At 40.2% G+C, this 18,779-nt stretch overlaps 1 protein-coding gene across 7 annotated transcripts in view; it reads left to right on the top strand.

Annotated features, from left to right (window-relative positions):
* Positions 1-18,779, top strand: part of FAM13A (family with sequence similarity 13 member A) — a 286,461-nt gene that overhangs the window by 242,291 nt on the left and 25,391 nt on the right. For 5 of the 7 annotated variants that reach the window (XM_074347120.1, XM_074347142.1, XM_074347114.1 and 2 more), the window contains 4 exons: positions 3,069-3,149; positions 3,730-3,806; positions 4,193-4,235; positions 13,543-13,690. In XM_074347120.1, the coding sequence (XP_074203221.1) occupies positions 3,069-3,149; positions 3,730-3,806; positions 4,193-4,235; positions 13,543-13,690 (349 nt within the window). The remainder of the gene's footprint in view (positions 1-3,068; positions 3,150-3,729; positions 3,807-4,192; positions 4,236-13,542; positions 13,691-18,779) is intronic. The other 2 variants (XM_074347139.1, XM_074347124.1) reach the window with 1 other exon arrangement.

Below are 18,779 nucleotides of genomic sequence, written 5' to 3'. Positions count from 1 at the left end.
CTCTGACAGTACCAGGAATTCTGTTTGAATACAGATTAATGTATATAATTTTAAGCAGTAAGACATAAAATGTACTGAAGAGTACAAAAAGAAATTCAAATTTGCCATTAATCCTTTGTTACTGAGAATATATCAAATATTCACCTTCTGTTAGAGCTCAAGGTTAGAATAATGCACCTGTTGTGACTAGCAGTATGCAGCCTCCAGACTGAGCTGTTTGTGTACTGAGAGAAGGCTTGTTTTCAGTGTCCTCTGTAAAGGCTTTGTCAGCATTTTACAGTTTTAGAAGACAAATTTGTTTTTGCTCCGAGTGTTTTCAAGTGCTTCAGTGGTCAAACAGATTTTGAGCCTAGCTGTCAATACCAAAAATAGAGAGGGGGTGGGGGAGGCAGAACTGAAAATAAATTCCACAGTCGAAAGCTAATTTTTTCAAGGCTTTTGCTCTTTATAGATTTGAGGTCGTCATTTTTATAATCGAGGAGGATGGATCTTAAAATTCAGTTTCTTCTGATGCCCAGAAATGGTCCAAATAAATTATAGCAAAGTCTGTGTGTTTTGAAAGTCAGTGGTGGGGATTCTGTGAGGTGGAACTTTATGGATTATCAACTAGGTTTTATCTGTTTATTTTAATGCAATTCAAAAAGCAGTTTAATCAAATTATACTTAAAGACAATCTGTTCTTTGCTATTTCTTAAAATCACCTATTACCTTTAAAAGATCCTAACTTTAGAAGACTAATTAAAGTTAATGCAATAAAACATTTTTATAAGAATTCTATTACTTCAGCCTCCAATAAATGGAAACATTAATGAACTACTCTTTTACCACACATAGAGGAGTGTTTGGGACCTAAAACAGTTCAAAGCCTTCAAAAGGCATGGAGTCAGTATTTCCTCATAAGACCAGCACTATTAACAACTACAGAGCATTTGAAAGTCCAGTAGCATACTTCTCCCACCGTGGAAGCTTTCTGCATTTCAAGGGTTATTTTGACCTGTACATTCCATTTTCCTCATCTCCCCATCTCAGTGAAGTGGAGGAATTGCTGATCTATTTATTTCTTCATCCTCCCTCCCTAAGCCCTTAGGCAAAGGATGGAAGAATCTAGAAAACGTTTTGCAGGCATGGTACTTCCCTTACTGTACTCCTAGACCTTTACTACCCTTGTTAGTTTCATTCTGAAAAAATGAGGGTAGGTTGCCAATTGTAACACATTCTTCACATGCTCCTGTTTCCAAAAGGTGTAGGGGTAACACAGCTCTCCTAGCAAAGGAACACCATGTCCTCGCACACTGGTGAAAGCAGACTGTGAATATTCAGTAGTCTCAAATGTGTGGGGGACAACATGGAAACTGGAATTGTTATAAAAGCTTTAGAGAGGAATATTGAACAATATTGAAAACTTGCATCTATTGAAAACTTAGCTCCTTGGAGACTTCTTAAACATATGGATCAAACGTTTTTTAAAAAGTGGGGTGGGGAAGAAAGTTGAAGTCACTGTTTTTTTTTTTAACCCTGGAGATCAGCTAAACTTTCTCACAGCTCACAACTGCTTTTTACAAAGCTTTCTATTGTATAATATAACTATCTTTTTTCCTGTAATTCTCAAAACCTACATTGATTATGTCTTCCTTCTGTTTAGGAAAAAAATCAATCTTCTAACACTCTTCTAACTGAAGTATCTTTAAATTTATATAATACTATTATAGTCTGTTTCCTGTTCTCTCTTTCTGAATATTTCTTTGCCTTAATCTGAAGATTTTTATTTCTTCTGAAGTAGTCATTTATGTATAATTACAAATGTATTTCCCTGACACTGTATTAAAATGACCTGAAGGTAGAGGGTTGGGCTTTCCCTAGGAATGTGTGTTTCAGAGCTTCAGGAAAACCTAATACTGTTGCACTAGATCTTACACTAAGGATTTCGATAATCTATTGAAGATTACCAGTGAGAATGAACAAAGATTCTTTGTCATAGATATCGCGCTCTTTATCAGAAAGATTACATTCAGGTAATAAGAGCAACTATGCTTTGGCTTAATGAAAGCCATTTTAGAGAGGTCTCTAACTCAAACTTCAGAGGTATAAAATATAAATATAATTGAACGTTACAGTTTTTTTTAATTTCTCAGATCCATTCTAAAATTATCTGTGTAAATCATCTTAGTGTGTAAATTGGTGTGCAGTGTTGACAGACACAAACATTTTCTTTACAGTTTCTGGGATGTCATCTGAACTGTGGACAAATAATCATAAGACATCTCCTTGGGGATTTCACAGCCTTAGAAGAAATAATATCATCAACAATAACAGATAATATTCATTAAATGTACCAGGAATTATTCTAGTGCTTTACATGTTTTATCTCATTGAATTCTCGTGACCAGCCTGTGTGAAATCTTGTTGCTGTCCTCATTTTCCAAATGAGCACACTTGAAGGTCGAGTAGTTCATCCAGTTGGTGAAGTGATGGAGCTAGCATTCAAATCTGAACATTCTGACTTCAGAGCTGCCATTACAGCTATCATGCTGTGCTGTCTTGCTTTGTTTTTATTCTTTGGTGGGGCCTACGGTTTTAACTTTAAGAATCACAGACAAGTTGGCCACACCACCATAAATGGAAAGTAATTTCCATTGTAGTGGTAAGCCATCTACCGAGGCAAAAATTAATTATCTACTCTAATTATATGCTTATTTTGTGTAGATTTTTATATATGTCAATTTCATGGGATTATTGTGAACTTTAATCAGATTTACTTTCCAACAGGCTTTTCATAAAGGGAGATTATAAATATATAGATGAACACGCATTGCTTCAGTTTGTGCTCTTTATTTCAGTAACACAGAATATGTGGATTGTGCCTGGTGGTCTTTTAATGCAGATGTGAATCTTTGAGTTCAACGAAATTGGAGTCCAGATCGCCAAGGCAGCTATATGTTTGAGTCTACTGAATGTAAACGTGCTCTTGTTTGCATATTTGTAATCTTGCATGGACACGGCTTGCTTACTCTGTGCTCACTCACCTGAGTTGTACAGTTGTACTTAGAAACCGTTGCCCATTTTCACAGAGGCAGTCAAAAAACCTTACACGTCTGCCACCTGATAAGCATTACGCCCTCTCGGTCAGGCTGAAATACATGCTGTTTAAAGTAAGTTTCCTGTTTATATTTTTTCCATCTTGGCTAATATAAAGATTAATATTAAATATCACAGAAAGAGAAGTTCTTAATAAGTTAACTCGATTTCTTTTTATGGATAGTTTACAGCTTAGATATAAGCTGCATATTACCCCAGATCATATTGGTAATATATACTGAAAAGATGTTAAATACGCAGTAAATGTTACAATGACTTCTCATTGGATTCCAAGTCCGATTCCTCCAGTCTGGTTCTAATGCCACCCTGATATTCTGCCATCTGGGTTTTGCTGTGTTTAGCTACAAAACGTGGATCATACCTAAGAAGGACATTATAGAGCACGACGACCATTTCTGTAATGCCATCAGGTATTTTTGTTAATGGGATGATAAAGTTCAACATAAGGTTTTATGCAAAGAGCATATAATGAACTGTCATAATTTTACTGGTTTTAACAAAGATAGGGATCTGAGGACTAGAATTAATTAATATCTGCATATTATCTGATTTTTCTATTTTAAAGAAAGGAGGGTCTGTGTTGCATATTTCTTACCGTTCCGACTGAGCAACCAATGGTTTGTTTTGTTCCAGAATATGGAAAATCTCAGGACCTCACCATCTTATGAAAGGACTGGACCTGACAGTGTTGAACTGATGTCCGATGAAAGGTAATTTTAGAGTTTTCTCCTAACATTGTTTACAAGAATGTGAATAGATTTTTTTTTTCACTCCATGCAGTGTGTGTTATAAGAACGAAAAAGAATGGAATTAAAGGACTACATATTTACCAGCAGTATTTTATAGCAAGGAAAATGCTTAGAATGGAAACTCTTACCATGGAGCTATTAAAGGCAAATAACCGTGTTCATGTTTTGTGTTTCTAGTTTTATTTTATTTTGATTAATTTTTCTTTTGTTTTTGAATTTCATAAGGTCTTTTTTGTGCTACTGAGCCTACTTTTAAAATAAATGAAATCATAATTTCAGTGGATGAAAAGCAATGCTATAAAACAGAATGACATCTTATGACATTTTGTTGTTGCTGTTGTTTGTAGCAAAGAAAATGAAGAGGATGGCAGGCACGCCCAGCATTTTGAGGTGAGTCGCTAACAAGTAAGACTGTGATTGTGACAGGGCTGTTCACCACTCTCGAGAGTACCTGTGAAGCATCATTAGCTTATCAGTAAGTGGCAGGACTGTGACTGGTAAGAAAGGCAGATACCAAGACCTAAAGATTCCTTGAGAAATCATAAGAACACCATTCTTTTGCTTGTGAAATTCTTTTATTTTGCTTGTGAAGATAAGCCGTAAAAGCATGGAGACTTCTCCTTAGATTTTCCGTAAAACAAGACAAAACAAGAAGCCAGAGCTACTGGTTTGATTTTCCGTGATTCTCTGCGTTTATACATGATTGAAACAGATAGTGAGTCTTAGTGGATTTGTCATAGAGATTATCTCATTAACTTTCAAATTAACATAAAATCAGTTCAAGTTACTAAATCCAATTCATTTTCTAAGTTTTGTGTCTCGTTTTAAGTAAACAACAGAGAAAAAAAAAATTCTAACTCCCTTATGTTGCCTGTATCTTAAAGTTTTGGTGGCTCTCCTGGCTCCCTGGGCCTCTGAGGGCATCGGCACTCTGACCCAAGTGTTTGGTTTCCTTTGCTCCCAGCGCCAGTTTCCATCAGGGTGCTCGGCTTCATTTCATGCCCATGTGTGTAACCCATCGCTTCCAGAAGCTCCCAGCTCCACTTTCAATCTCATTATCAGTTTTCTTTTTGGCAAGAATTCAAGCTTTTCTCAACCTCTTGGATTTTGACTCTTGATCTGTTAATTATACATAGAACTGCCCCCTACCCAGTGATTCCTCATCTTGGTTGGGCACTAACCCAACTGACTGATGTGTTTATTCAATAATATATGTTGAGTCCTGCCTACTGTGTACAGCTCCTGTGCTGGCAGCTGGGATTTCGTAACAGCTGCAGGCCCTGCCTCCATGAAGTTCCCAGTCTAGCAGATTAAGAACCTGAAAGCGCTGGACCCCCTTCTTGGAAAAACACACACTTGTAAAATTTGGCGTGACATTGCTGGAAATGAATGGCCACCTGACACTCGCTCCACCCCCCGTGCTCTAGACTCCTCATATTTCCTGTGTGCAGTTGGTCGTGTGTATTCCTTCATTAACCCAGCCAGACGAGAGGAGGGACAGACTTCCTCTTTTGGACTTCACTGCTCCTAAGACGCTCTTTCATCTCTGATTTCCAGCACCTTTCTGCTCCCTTCCTGGGGACCCAGGCAACAAGCGGATGTTCTTTCCTTGTCTCTAGGCACCTTTTTTCAGAGCACAGTTTCCCCATGATGGTGTGGTTTGACTTTCCTGCTGTTTCATCCTTTCTCTGCTCTCTCCCTCCGCACACAGTGAGCACCTGCTCATCAACCATACCGTTGAACACTGTTGTAAAGAAAATGGCTTTGCCAGCCTCCCAGAGAGCTCTTCTCACTCCTTCCCTTTTATGCCTCTTTATCCTTTCTGAGATAAAAGCGTATAGAGCAACCTTTGTGGGTGAACTTCGCAACATGAACTCGTACATTCCGAGTGGCACCCAAACCGAATCTGTGCTGAACTCGGTGTGTCTTGGTGTTTTTGTGGACAGCTCCCGGGGCTGTGGATGCATCACGGGGAAAGAATCTCAAATCTTTCTTCCACGGGCCAGGACCTGTTCTTGCATGTGTCGCCCACACGCGTTTACCAGTCAGCACCCGGCCCACTGCTGGTGATCCTAAAGCCCGCGCTATTAATACTCATTGTCATCGTGATCGCTTCAGCTAGGAGATAAAATTAGGCAGTGAGTTAAAACCTGGACTAAGCTCCCCGTGTCATCGTTCTTTCACAACTGCTCCAAAGGAGGGGAAAAAGCCATCACTCTGCAAGATGAGGATTGTTTCTGCTCATGAAGGCATGTGTTTCTTTCACTGAAAGAAATACATTTTACTATTAATGGACTGTGAAAAGTTCTGTTTTCCATTTTTAAAGCTCTTTCCCTTGTTTCCAGTGTATTATAATTTCCTACATATATATATCCTATATATACACTGTATTATATAATATATAAATATATATATTTTATGTATATATATATATTACACTTTCTAGAACTTAAACAACCCAAGTACTTAATCTGGTTTTCTGATAATACCACAGTAATTCCTGAATTTCAGAGATGGAAAGTAAGTCTAGACTTTGGTTACCCCTCCTAGAATTCTGGTATTCTAGGTATTTAACTGGTATTTTATTTCAAGTCTCCTACATCAGATTGAGATGCTAAAATTCATATGCCCACCGTGAATGGATATGATAATGTTTCTAACTTTATTTTCCACTAAGGCAGATTTTGTCCTCATTAATATTGCCCTTTAAATTTTTCCTTGTAAACTCCCAGATTCATATAACACAGCAAATGACAGCCATTGGAGAAAGGTGGTTTGTCTTTCTTGTTTGACTAGTATTTTCATTAGAATAAGGAGCATTAACTTTCAGCCTCAGAAATGCTCCCCAGAGGGATCCACAGGCAGAGGGAGGCTGGTCTTAGAGTCTGCGGCTCAAAGGCAAATACAAACACAACTGGGGCTTTACTTTTTACATAATCATTTTGCAGCCTCGAGTGTGTTTTTGTTTGAATGCATACGTTGAAAAGTAAGCAGGGGCCTATCCTTTGTTGCATGTCTTTTTAATTTCTTTTAATTATGCAATTAATCTGATCCAAAAAGAGTCTGCTGAGATCTCTGACAGTCATTGAGAGTTACTCATTTCTGTTTCATCTGAGTCTTATGTGGTTTGTAGTAAAATTTGTTTAGTGACACATTGGCAATGGGAAAAAAAAGTTAACGTCACTTCAAAATGCCAAAACTTTGAGTATGATTTCTTCAGGTAAGTTTTGGCAAGGCTGACATTTTACTAAAATATCCTGTTTGGGCTGGGTGACATATGACGTATGCAAGAGCCTTGTACCCTATTCCCTGAGCATGTGGAGTTCAGAGTCTGTTCTCTTGTTCTCAAACTCACTTGACAACTGGAAGTATCCAGGACAGAGGTCATCCTTAAAACTAGCAATTTCTAGGGCGAGGGTGGTAGATTTCTAGGGCTCGGGTAGAGCATGTGCTCAGCATACACAAGGTCCTGGGTTCAATCCCCAGTGCCTCCTCTAAAATAAATAAATAAGTAAACTTAACTACCTCCCCCCACAAAAAACATTTTATTACTTAAAAAAAAAAAAACTGGCAATTTCTAGATTCTGAAAGAAAACACTGGAAATACAGATTTTCAGAGTTCTGTTTATAATGTAGTTTATACTTTACATTTCAGTTTGATTCCTTCTGATAAGTTACTTTCTATTGTGGAAATATTTAATACTTCCATATAAGATCGAGAATATTACAGTTATAACTTTATACTTAATCTTTTTGTCAAAAAAGCAAAATAGGTAAAAAGTTATTACCTACATGGAAGGGTATTACATTATCTGAGAGAGGTCATCATGGTCAGAAGTATAAGGTTAATGAAGTGTTAAAATTCTTTGAAGATATTTTTCTGTTCTTTCTGCTTTCTAAGCCTACTACTAAGAAGAGCTTAGAAGCATACCTTTGATAACAAACAAGACATTCATAATAAACAAAAGGCTATTTCCCTTTTTCTTATCCTGCTTCAAAAAACTAGAGAAGCAAGGGGAAGAGAAGATAAGACGTTCTAATCAAGCGTGAGAATTAATATTAATTATCACAAGAGCTTAAGTGCAGGCTTTCATTTGCCTTGAGGAGGCTGGAGATAAATTCTGAACCATCCCCATCAACAAGCATTTATGAAATGGATGACTCTGTTACTTCAACTTCACTGCATTTCACAGAAGCTTTAGGGTTTTGTTGCTGGTTTAATATTAGATCCAGAAATGCTTAAAAAGCTCTTTGTTTAGATTCACTTCCAGTTCCATCCAGTCTTGAAAGGCTATGGAAGCTTTTCAATTCACATGAGTTTGGGGGCTTTGTTTTGTTCATTTTCCTTTATTGTCAGGCCAAACAGTAAATGTTTATACTTCCCTGCGGCTCTTCTGTTAACTCTGTGAGGCCCCTTCCTGTGCACCCTGTGCTCCACAGGGCTCTCTGAGATATGGTTGTCCTGCTCCAGGGAGCTAGTGGTGCGGCTGCTTAGCCATATCCTGTGCAGGAAGGGGGAAGGGATGGAGCAGAAATGCACCAGTGATTTGAAGCCAGAGAAGGGGCAGGTCAATAAAGTCGGGATGGGAAAAACCAGGCCCAGCCAGACAGGGTCCAGTGGTAACAAGGATCAGGTGGACGGACTAGTAGTTAATGGCTCCTGGACCTGAACATGGACTATTACCTGCAGCCCCAGGCAAGGTGAGCTCTCTTATTTGCTCCCTAGCACCCTGTGTTTTCTTTTTATAACAGGCATGTGACTTGGCCCTTCCACATTAAATCCCCTGTTTTGTTAATTCCTGAAATTCCAATACCTAGGACATAGTATGTGTTCTATAAACACTTGCCAGAGAGGGTATAGCTCAAGTGGTAAAGTGCATGCTTACCATGCACAAGGTCCTGAATTCAATCCCCAGTACCCTCCTCTAAATATAACTAAATAAATAAACCTAATTACCTCCCCCCTCCAAATAAAATTAAAATAAATAAAATTTTTAAAAATAATAAAATTAAAAAAACAAACACTTGCCAAATGAGTGAATGGGAAAGGAAGGTAGTATATAAATGGAATTAGTATTTCTTTTACTGTTATTACTGGCCAGTTGTTTTTATGCTACATATTTTTCACTTGATCTTCACAACTTTATGGATGAACAAAAAAGAAGCTCAAATACAAAGAAGTTTATTCATTAAAGATCTTGCAGATGGCCCCCTGGTATTTAAACTCAGTCTTTGACTCTAAAACCACATCTGCCATACCACATTGTCTCTCCTGAGAGCCAGACACTCGGTTTATTTCATGACCTGAACATTTAGTGTGTTTTCATATGGTACAACATTTTTGGTGAGGATTTGGTGTGTGACGTCACAGCATAAGGATCTCTGAATTGAAAATTGTGAAGTTAATGTATTTACTCTCTGATTTAACTGCAGATATAATTTGCATAAACAACAAAAGTTGAAACCAAAAATATCTTGGTATGTAAGAATGTCCTTGACATTTTAACATTAGTGACCAAGTAGGAGAAACAGACAAGTAGACAGGTACGGGACTGTATGATCAGCACTGTTAGAGGGCGTGGAACAACCCAGAAAGGTGTCTCACCCAGACAAGGCTGATGAATGTTTGGAGGAAGAGTGGTTTGTTGTTTCAAACAGCCACTGAACAGCATCCTTAGCTCCATATGCACGTAAACCCTGGGCCCACACCAGCAGCCCACTCTGCAACCACAGGCAGGGCAACCGTGTCAGGTTCAGAGATCAGCGGGCCCAGAAATTGGGAATCAGGCCTCCAGATGCAGCAGGCCAGCAGAAGAGCAGCTTCGGGGACTGATCAGAGCACAGCAGAGTAGGGCCAAACATGTGGATGCTCTGGTGAGTAAACCAAGCCACGTATGTCCATGGCTGTGCAGGCTGGTGTGGGTTGAAGTAGGATGCATCTCCACTGCTGTGCAGGAGATCAGCCAGGAAGTCCAGAAGCTCATGTAAGTTAACATAAGTCTACAGTGTGGATGATGCCCGGTTATACATGGCACAGTGCTCATTCTAAACACCCGTATATGGCAGCCTTGACTGGCCTCTGCTTGACTCCAGATGCAGTGACCTCTTTGGCTCTTCCTCAGGTAGATATATACAAGATTACCATGCCTCAGGGCCTTTGCACTTGCTCTTCTTCTTCCTGGAATCCTCTTCCCACAGAAGGCTCACTTCCCCATCTCCTTCATGTCTCTGCTTATGTCACCTTATTGGAAAGGACCTCCCTGGCCACCCAGTATAAAATAGCAGTCCTCAGCCCCTACCTCCATCATCCTCCTTACCCTGTGTTATTTTTCTCTATAGTCCATATCACTACCTGACTTTGTTTCTTCTTTATTAACTGCCCCTCATGTAAGATTCATTAGGGCAGATACTTTATTTTGTCTGCTGAAATTTTTCCAGTACCTTTAGCACCTGACGTAGAATAGACAGCCCTATTACATGTATATAATATGTGACATATATCATTATTGAATAAGCTAGTAAAATGTTGACGTGATTCTCTGTGTTAGAAGAATAGAATCTTATCTATGCCCCCATCCCACCCAGGGCAGCACTCTCCCTCTCCTGCATCCCTAACTCCCAGACTTCTTTGAACGTACAGATTCACCACGTGGTCCAGTGTTGCAGCAGGATTCTCGGCCCTCAGAGCTCCGCCGAGCAGGGCTGAGCCTGTTCCACTCGATCTCAGCCCCCTTAGTGCAGGGAGCTTGCCCGTCTCACAGAGCCCAGCACAGAGTGGGTGCACCAAACCGTGTTGTTGAAGAAATGAATAAATCCATACATTTTGGAGAAAAAAAAAAAACGGAAAAATTTTCTGATTTTAATTTTGACTTTGAAATTGGTGCTAATTCAGATGAATCGTAAGAAGAAAACCTTTTTCAGTTTGTTTTTTTTTAAGAGGTACACATTTTGAAGTAGTATGTGTGTATGTGGAATTTGGGGATTTTTACATGTGTCACGTGCAGGACTCTTGAGCACCCTAAGGAGGGGACACAGGTACCACAGGGAGCAGAGCCCGTGACTGGCGTAGGGAGAGGACGCAGGCTGCCTGTGAGTCTTCCCAGCGCGTGCATTCCCACGTGTAAGGCATCAGCCTGGAAAACAACATTTCTGCATTATTTGTCTGGTTTTTAAATCCTTCTGTAGCTTTCTATTATCTCCCACAGGATAAAATCCAAACCTAGACCAGCTTATGAGGCCTTGGTCAGCCCAGTGTCTGCTTATTTGACACTCGCATCATCTGAGCTCATGGTACCTGGAGCCTCTTCTGCTGTGATCAGCATCCCCCACTGGCCTCTGCACTCGCTCCTCTTCCTCTCCTCCTTTCTGTCTGAAGTGCCCTCCCCGCCACCCCTCTGACCCGCACAGCCCCCAAGTCACATGTGCTGTTGTTGGTCCATGACAGAAACATCAGTGGCTCTTTAATATTTTTTTTCCTAGTGCGCCTCAGACTCTGGCCCACCCTCTGTTGTAGCACGTTCCACCTGAAATTGCAGTTGTCCATGCCTCGTCCCCAACTCCCCTCTCAAGCATTTTGGGGTGTGGCATCATTTTACTCATCTTCATAGGAGCCTAATAATACTAAGAAGGGTAGATTCCATCCATGTGTCTCATCTGCACGAGGGACCATGCTAGAGGCATACCTTCCATACCTTCTCTCCGATCTTCAAAGGAACCTCTCAAGATTGGTGTTACAATGACATTTTATCGACTAGGAAATGGAGGCTCAGAGGAGTGAAAGAGCTCGGCTAGGGCGCCACGCTAGTAAATGCCAGTCACACTTCACACCCAAGTCTGTCCGTAAGGAAAGTTCACATCTGTTCCACTGCAGTACGGTGTCAATGGCTTGATAGATGCTCCTCATGAAGAAAATGCCGTATCTACAAGATAGAATCGTATTTCTTATCTTCTTCCCTTTTTTAGGTCTCTACATGTAGCAAGTATTAGAAATCTGTATTGAGAAAACATTGATTTCCTACATGAGGTTCTAACACACGCACACAAATGATTGGTGACTAATTGGCCCTGTAACTTTTAAAAAGCTGAGCACTAGATTTGGTCATTCAACCCTGGTCCACTTAGGATCCAGCTCAAGGAACAAATGATTTTTGTGGTATAAATGCATAATCTGTTTCTTCCCCACAACAGACAAGGAGGATTTTTAAGATGGCTTAAAGCCCCAGATTTACTTGGCATTTCCACCTGACTTTAGTAGCTCATCGTGAACTGATTGATGATATTTCAGTTTATCCCAAATGTGAAGAAAATACAAGTCCTCATGCTTTGTTCCATGGAGATGTAGTAGTAAAAGTCCCGTCTGTTTCCCCAGTGATACCAAAGTGGGCTGAATAGCTATTAAAAGTAGCTGGAAGTCTCTGTAGTGCTTTATTTTAAGCGTAAGAACATTTCTCATACATAAATGGAGTCACTTATGATTTCCAGATGTTTGGTTTTTTTCATTTAATGATAGTATATTTACTAAAATAAATTTCTAGTCATTCTCAAAGGAAATCTTTTGTACAGATCTGGGCCCCTTGAGAAATGTACTTGTGACTCAACACTGTTGTTTATCGTTTTGAGAGAGGAGTGTGACAGTGGTTAGGTTTACCAGATGCCAAAAGAGCAAGGTTAAAAAAGATTTAATTTCAATGCAGTTTATTTTGTTAATATAAAATCACTTAGTTAAAATAGCAGCCTTTGGGGGAGGGTTTTCCCATCCCCTAGACATTCTAGCCTCGTGTGGGTACCACCGGTAAGCAAAATCAAGTGTAGCTGAGTATTTAGTATTCAGAGTGGATGAGTAGTAGGGAAACAAGTGACAGTTGCATGTTTGTAAGATTATAAATTATGCATCACTGACTTGCCAGCTCTTGGCTTTTTACTTAAAAAAAAAAAAAAAAAAAAGAAAGTCACGCTCCCTGTGTAATTTTGGCTCACTTCCAGAGTCCGTATTCCTCACTGCTAGCTGCTAGCTGCTAGCTGCTAGCTGAGACACCAAACCCCTGTGCTGTTTGAATTTGTGCAACAATGCTTTAATGCCCAGAGCTCCTCCATAAATAGTCTGTTCTCCCCACACTCGGGGTGAAAACAACCACAGGAAATCTGGGAATGTGCAGCTAGCCCCGCTTAATTGATCTAAGCCTGCAGAACCAGCAGGAGAGCACGCGTGTACACAGCTTCTGCTCCGGGCCCTACAGGGCTGTTTACCTAAGGGGCACGGAAGTCTGCGTGCAGAAGACACCATGTTGCTTCCACAGCCCTAGCAACAGCAGTAGCTGGGGTTTTTTTTGTTGTTGTTTACAGTCTGGAGAGCCATACTCCTTTAGAGAAACACAAACTCCTTTTCCCTCCTTCCTGGCCCCAGTCAGTACTCATCCAGACTGTCAGCTGCCTGCAGTTATCAGGAAGAACAGCCCTCGGAAATCATCTTGTCTCTGTCACAGAAGAAAAGTTGAAGGAGCGCAGATGGGCAGTCGCTTTTTGCATGCCAGTGGCCATCTAGCATCCAGGGGGCACCCAGCTATGATTCTGGTTTCCGTGCTGAGGACATCAGCAGCTGTGGCTGGGGAGGTTTCACCCAGCAGGAGAGGAACTGCTGCAGACATTCCTGGGTTTTGGTGAGCGGTAGAGATTTGGGAACGTTGTGCTTTTGTTGCAGAGCCCGACCATGAAGATCCAGGAGCATCCCAGCCTACCTGACACCAAGCTGCAGAGGAGTCCCGATGCCGATGGCCAGCAGGAGAGCTTTGTCGCCGAAGTGCCTGAGCTGGACCTGACTGCATTGTGTGATGAGAAGAGCTGGGAAGGTAGGGTCATCTGATATTTGGATGATTTGCTATTGGAAAAGCATACATAAATTAGCTGAAATGAAAAGCATGTAACCGCGTGGATGTATGGGTGGGAGCGAGAGCTACGTGTGCAGAAGTAACTGCATTTCTAAATGATCAAAAGTCCCTCCCCTGGCAGAGGAATGTATCACGTTAAATGTTGCCAAGAGTAATTGCAATCTAAGGAAGAAAATGTGCTTGCCCTTTATCATAGTGTCACCTTGCAGTCCTTTTTTTTCTGTGTTTGACTCACCCCGAGTGCTGACATGTGAGTGCCTTTTCCCTCTAGGAGTGCCGACAGAGTGATGAGGAACTAACTGGTGTGCATTTAGGATTTGCTCTCAGTGTAACTAATCTTCCCCCCCATACATGTTAACCACCTACGTCCTTCAGTAACTCTCCTTCCCGTTTTTCAAAAGAAATATTTTGATTTGCTTTGCTTCTGTGTCTGTTTTTATGGATACGTTTTTAAAATCCAGGTTAGCAAACATAAGGGGTTTGCTTATCAAAGAGAACACAGAATAACAAAGCGCTTCTTATTGAAAGCCTGTCATACCATGTTTGAGACTGGTTTTTCTAGAGATTTTTTTTTTCACAAAAACGTTAGAAATTCACTTCTGAGGAAGAAAAGGGTGTCCTGATCTTGTCAGAACTGTATTTCAGGCAGGCTCCTGCAGCAGCTCCGTCAAGCTGCTATTCTTTCATTATGCATGTGTCTGCATCCACACATATATCAGTGTGTATCCAAAATAAATGCCCATCTGCCTCTAGACTGTATGTATGTTTGAAGACTCCAGAGAGGGAGAAATTGTGCTTCTGAATTCACGATAGCAGCCTGATTTAACGACTTAGCAGAGAGAATCACAACCATTAAAAAAAAAAAATCGATCTTTTAAAAAATCGCTTGGGTTTCCCTGTCTTCTGCCGCCGCCTTTTTTTAACCAGAAAGTCTTCATTATGTTAATGATCTTAGATGAAAGACCAAAAGATGATCTAAAAAAGACTTCAAGGTGAAAAATAGTAGCCCCATTATGCGCCTTGCATCCAGGGCTTAGTGAAGTGAAAACAAACTGTTTTTTATTCTAATTCTCCCTCTTTGCAATCTAAGAACATGTTCCATTTCTTTTCATATAATTAGGCAATGGGTCTGAGATGTAGTCAGATCTTCCCAGCTCATAATATGTCCACTGGGAAAAAATTCAGGGTTTTTGTTGTTTTGTTTTTAAGTGATCTTCCTGGGTAGTGTTTGTTGTTGTTCTTTTGTGTACTTTGAAATAATCAGATGTGCTTTTATTTCATACATTAAAAACAACCTTACCCCTCTCCTCAGAAAAGTCCCTGGTAGCCACTGTCACCCAAATTTAAAAAAAAAAAAAGAAGAATAGCAAGCAAATGCTATATTTGGGTTTCAATAATAAGGCCTCTTCAAATCTTAACATAAAGCTCTAGATAAGAACTAGGATTTTTGGTCCGAATTCAAACTAGCCACATTATCTTGATGATTTACTCAGAAAAGGGGCAGGTAGATTCTTCCTCCTCCTATTGAGATGGACTCAGGTGCTTGATTATTTTTATCTTGGTTAATCATAAATGTAGTCTCTTGCAGCACACTGAGAGAGGCTAGGTATAAAGCTGAATTCTCTCCAGAGTGGTTGATAGCTAACTTAGAGTTTCCTTAAAACTATTTCACTACTTAAAGAACTTTTTGCCAGAGAAAAAAATAATGATATGACGGAACCAACATGTATTTTTTATTGAGAAACTTGATGAAATTTTTAAAGCTTATAGGAAGAAAAACTACATTTTAATAGGCTTGGGAATGTGAATTGTGTTATCCGTGTAATTTCTGAAATGACTTGCTTTAACTTTTTGGGGGGCCAATTGCTGCATTTATCATTGCACTTGTGTGTCTCAGAAATCTACGTGGATTCATTTCAAGGCTGTTTTGATCATTTGGTTACTGCTTTCAGTATATTTTTATTTACTTGTTTATTTTAAATGTCCAAGTTACATTACAGCAGTAATATAGCTGTCAGTATAGTCAAGAAAAAGGAATTTTTTCCTAAAGAGTAGTTAAGATGAAAGCAGTAAGTTCAATAATTAAAATACCACCTTTTTCTGTTGCTTCAGTGAGAAACAAAATGGTGGCTTTCCAGCAAGGAAGGAACTTTGCACCAATTTAAACTGTGAATGTGAAACCAATGCAACAGATTATATAAACAAAGTAATAATTACCAAAACCATATGAGCCAGTATCCATCTGTAATTCTCCATCACTGGTCTCCAGACCACCATATGGTATAACCCCCTCTTTTTGGTTTGCTTGTTTGTTCTCCATCCCAAGCCATAGTTCATACTCTCTGATTCTCGCAGAATTGTAGAATATTAGTTGAGACAGGACTTAATGAGCAATATGCTGGTACTGACCTCTGCTGTGTATATTCCCACGTAGAAATGATGTTTTCTAGCTTCTGGGGCATATTGTATCAAGGAAACAAAAAGAGAAATGGAACTAGTAATAGATTCCATAGGCTACATAGAGTGGAACCCTCTCAAACTGAACGCAGGATCAGAGACTAATCATGCTGATTGACAGATCAGTTCTACATGCCTTATCCTTTTTTCATCTAGCGTAGCCGTGTATTAGAGCACGTTATTTGACCTGTCCATGTGATGATGATAGTTAGGGTTTCAACTCTGCAAAATTAAATGAATACACAACTCAAATGTACTGGTCTTTGTTATTTAAAGCCCTTGAACATTGCATAATTAGAATGTTCCTAATGAGCCAGTTCATGTTGATTTGGGGATACCATTTGTGGAAGTACTGAGATTTAAGCACTCAGCTAACTATTAGATTTGTCCTGGTGAAAATAAGTTTAAAAGAACATTTTTTAAAGAGCATAAAATACTTCAGATGTCTTTCTCATTACTTACTGCTTATTGAAAACAACTTCGGAAAGGAAATTCTCTTTAAAAATGACAGAGAAGCAAAGGATCTTAAAAAGATCTCCCAATGGAACCTTCCCATTATAGACATCAGAAAGTTCAGGTCCAAAAAAGCAAAATGATGATTCAAGAGATAACAGAGTCTCCTGACTTCCACCCAGATGCCTCCTTCTAAGCAAGGCCAGTTAAGTGGATGGTGATGGTTAAGAGCCGGACACATGCTGGATTCAAATCCTGGCTCTCCTGCTTAATAGCTTTGTGGACGAGTAAGTCAGCATGTATCAGTCTGGGCCTCAGCTAGCCCGTATTTAAATAGGTGTAACAGTACGTAATAGGGCATAATGGCTATAGTAGCATCTACTTAGCAAGTCTGTTGCAAGGATTAAATGAGCTACCGTATGCAGAGTGCTCAGCACAGCCACGTGATAGGCACTATGTGAGTGTTATTTGATGTTATTACTATCTTCCATCAATGTGTCCAAGTATAGTTTCAGGGAAAAAAACAGACAAAGTTTGCCTTTTTGAAACCAGAGCCCAGTTCTACCTAGTGAGTATGGATGGCTCTCTGAACACATGAGAAAAATCGGTAATCACTAGGTCCATCTCAGCTCTACCAAGGACTAATTATGTCATGCCAACCTCCTTTCTTTCTGTCTTTTTTTTTTTCCAACTCTAGATCAGGGAGGTTGTGCATTTGAAAAGGCTCAGCGGGGTCTTGCCGGGGACTTGTGATAGCTTGTCACAGACACAGGAGGGGTGGAAGGCGGTCGGGAGGAGAGGGAATTAGTAACTGATGAGGAACCTACACGTCAACGTGCAGATTCCTGGGTCCAAATCAGCACGAACTGGGGAGCTCTCATTAGTCAAGTCCTCAGCCCTCCCGACTCCACACACTTTGGTGACTCAAATGGAGCACTGAGGGCCGGCTTATTAAATGTGACAAATAGAGGCACAGCAGATTTATGGAATTTAAGGATTAAATTTGGATTGATAAAGCTGGCTACTAAGGTTCCCTCTGACACTGATAGTTGGGCAAGACTATTGGAACAATGTAATAGGACAGCCATTGTTCTAAGGTTAAATTTTGGGACCCTAAGGAAGATTTGATGGAAGGATTCCCCCAGGAAGGGCCCTCCCCCACCCCATGGGGCTTACGTGTTTCTGTATCTGGGCTGTGGAAGAACCTCCAGCGCTACTGAGTAGCCTCCTTGAAAGACCGTGTGGCAGTGTGCCAAGTGGCAATGACTCTAAAGGACATAAACAGAGATGGAGATGAGAGGGGAAAACATCAGCTCCCTTAGTTCCGTACAGATTTCTTAGAAATAAATCATCTCAGTAGCCAATTTTCTTTTGTGTAGTAAATGGATCCAGCCGGCTAAGCAGAGAGGAGCGGTGTCCCTGTGATCACATTAGCATTAGTCAGAGCCGCGGTCCCTCTTCCCACAGTGACACTCCTTTATTTCCATGTGTGCTGTAGTGTCTGAACTGGAACTCCCTCGGGACCTATTATTTTTTATTACTAAGGTAATAAAAGCATCCAGCTTTTATCTCTGTTACTTCTGACCTGCTGTGATGTCAGCTAACCTGGGTGGATTAATTTTTAATAGACATGCCATACTTACGTCCAGAGTCCTTTGTGACGACCGTACCCGGGGAATTCTGGTCCAGATGCGAAAACACATTTGTTTTATGTGGTCCTTTAAGATGAAAATCCAGTTCGAAGCCTCAGATCTTTTCTGTTTGCCTTTTGAATCATTTTCTTGCAGTTCCCTTTTTGGTTTCATTGCTCCAGAACTACTGATTAAAATATAACGTATTTCCCAAGCCAGCACTTGGGAATGGTTTAGTCAATACATCCTCAAACTGGGTCTCTACGCAGGTGGACATGCTATCCTGGACCACACTGTTGTTTTTGGTTTGTTTATGTCATTCTCTTTGAGTTGAGATAGCCTTGTATTCTTAGATCATTTCAAACTAAAACAGAGGAATAGCTGGTCTTACTAATTCTGTAGTTTTGTTGAACTATGTATTACATGTAATTCTATAACTCTTTTGAATAGGAGCCTTAAATGATCAGGCTGTGTAGAATAAAAGGACAGAGAGAAAAAGGAGAGAGAAA

The sequence above is a fragment of the Camelus bactrianus genome, chromosome 2 (genome assembly GCF_048773025.1).
Source record: "Camelus bactrianus isolate YW-2024 breed Bactrian camel chromosome 2, ASM4877302v1, whole genome shotgun sequence".
In the NCBI taxonomy this organism is placed as follows: domain Eukaryota; kingdom Metazoa; phylum Chordata; class Mammalia; order Artiodactyla; family Camelidae; genus Camelus; species Camelus bactrianus.
This window is presented reverse-complemented; position numbering and strand designations above follow the sequence as displayed.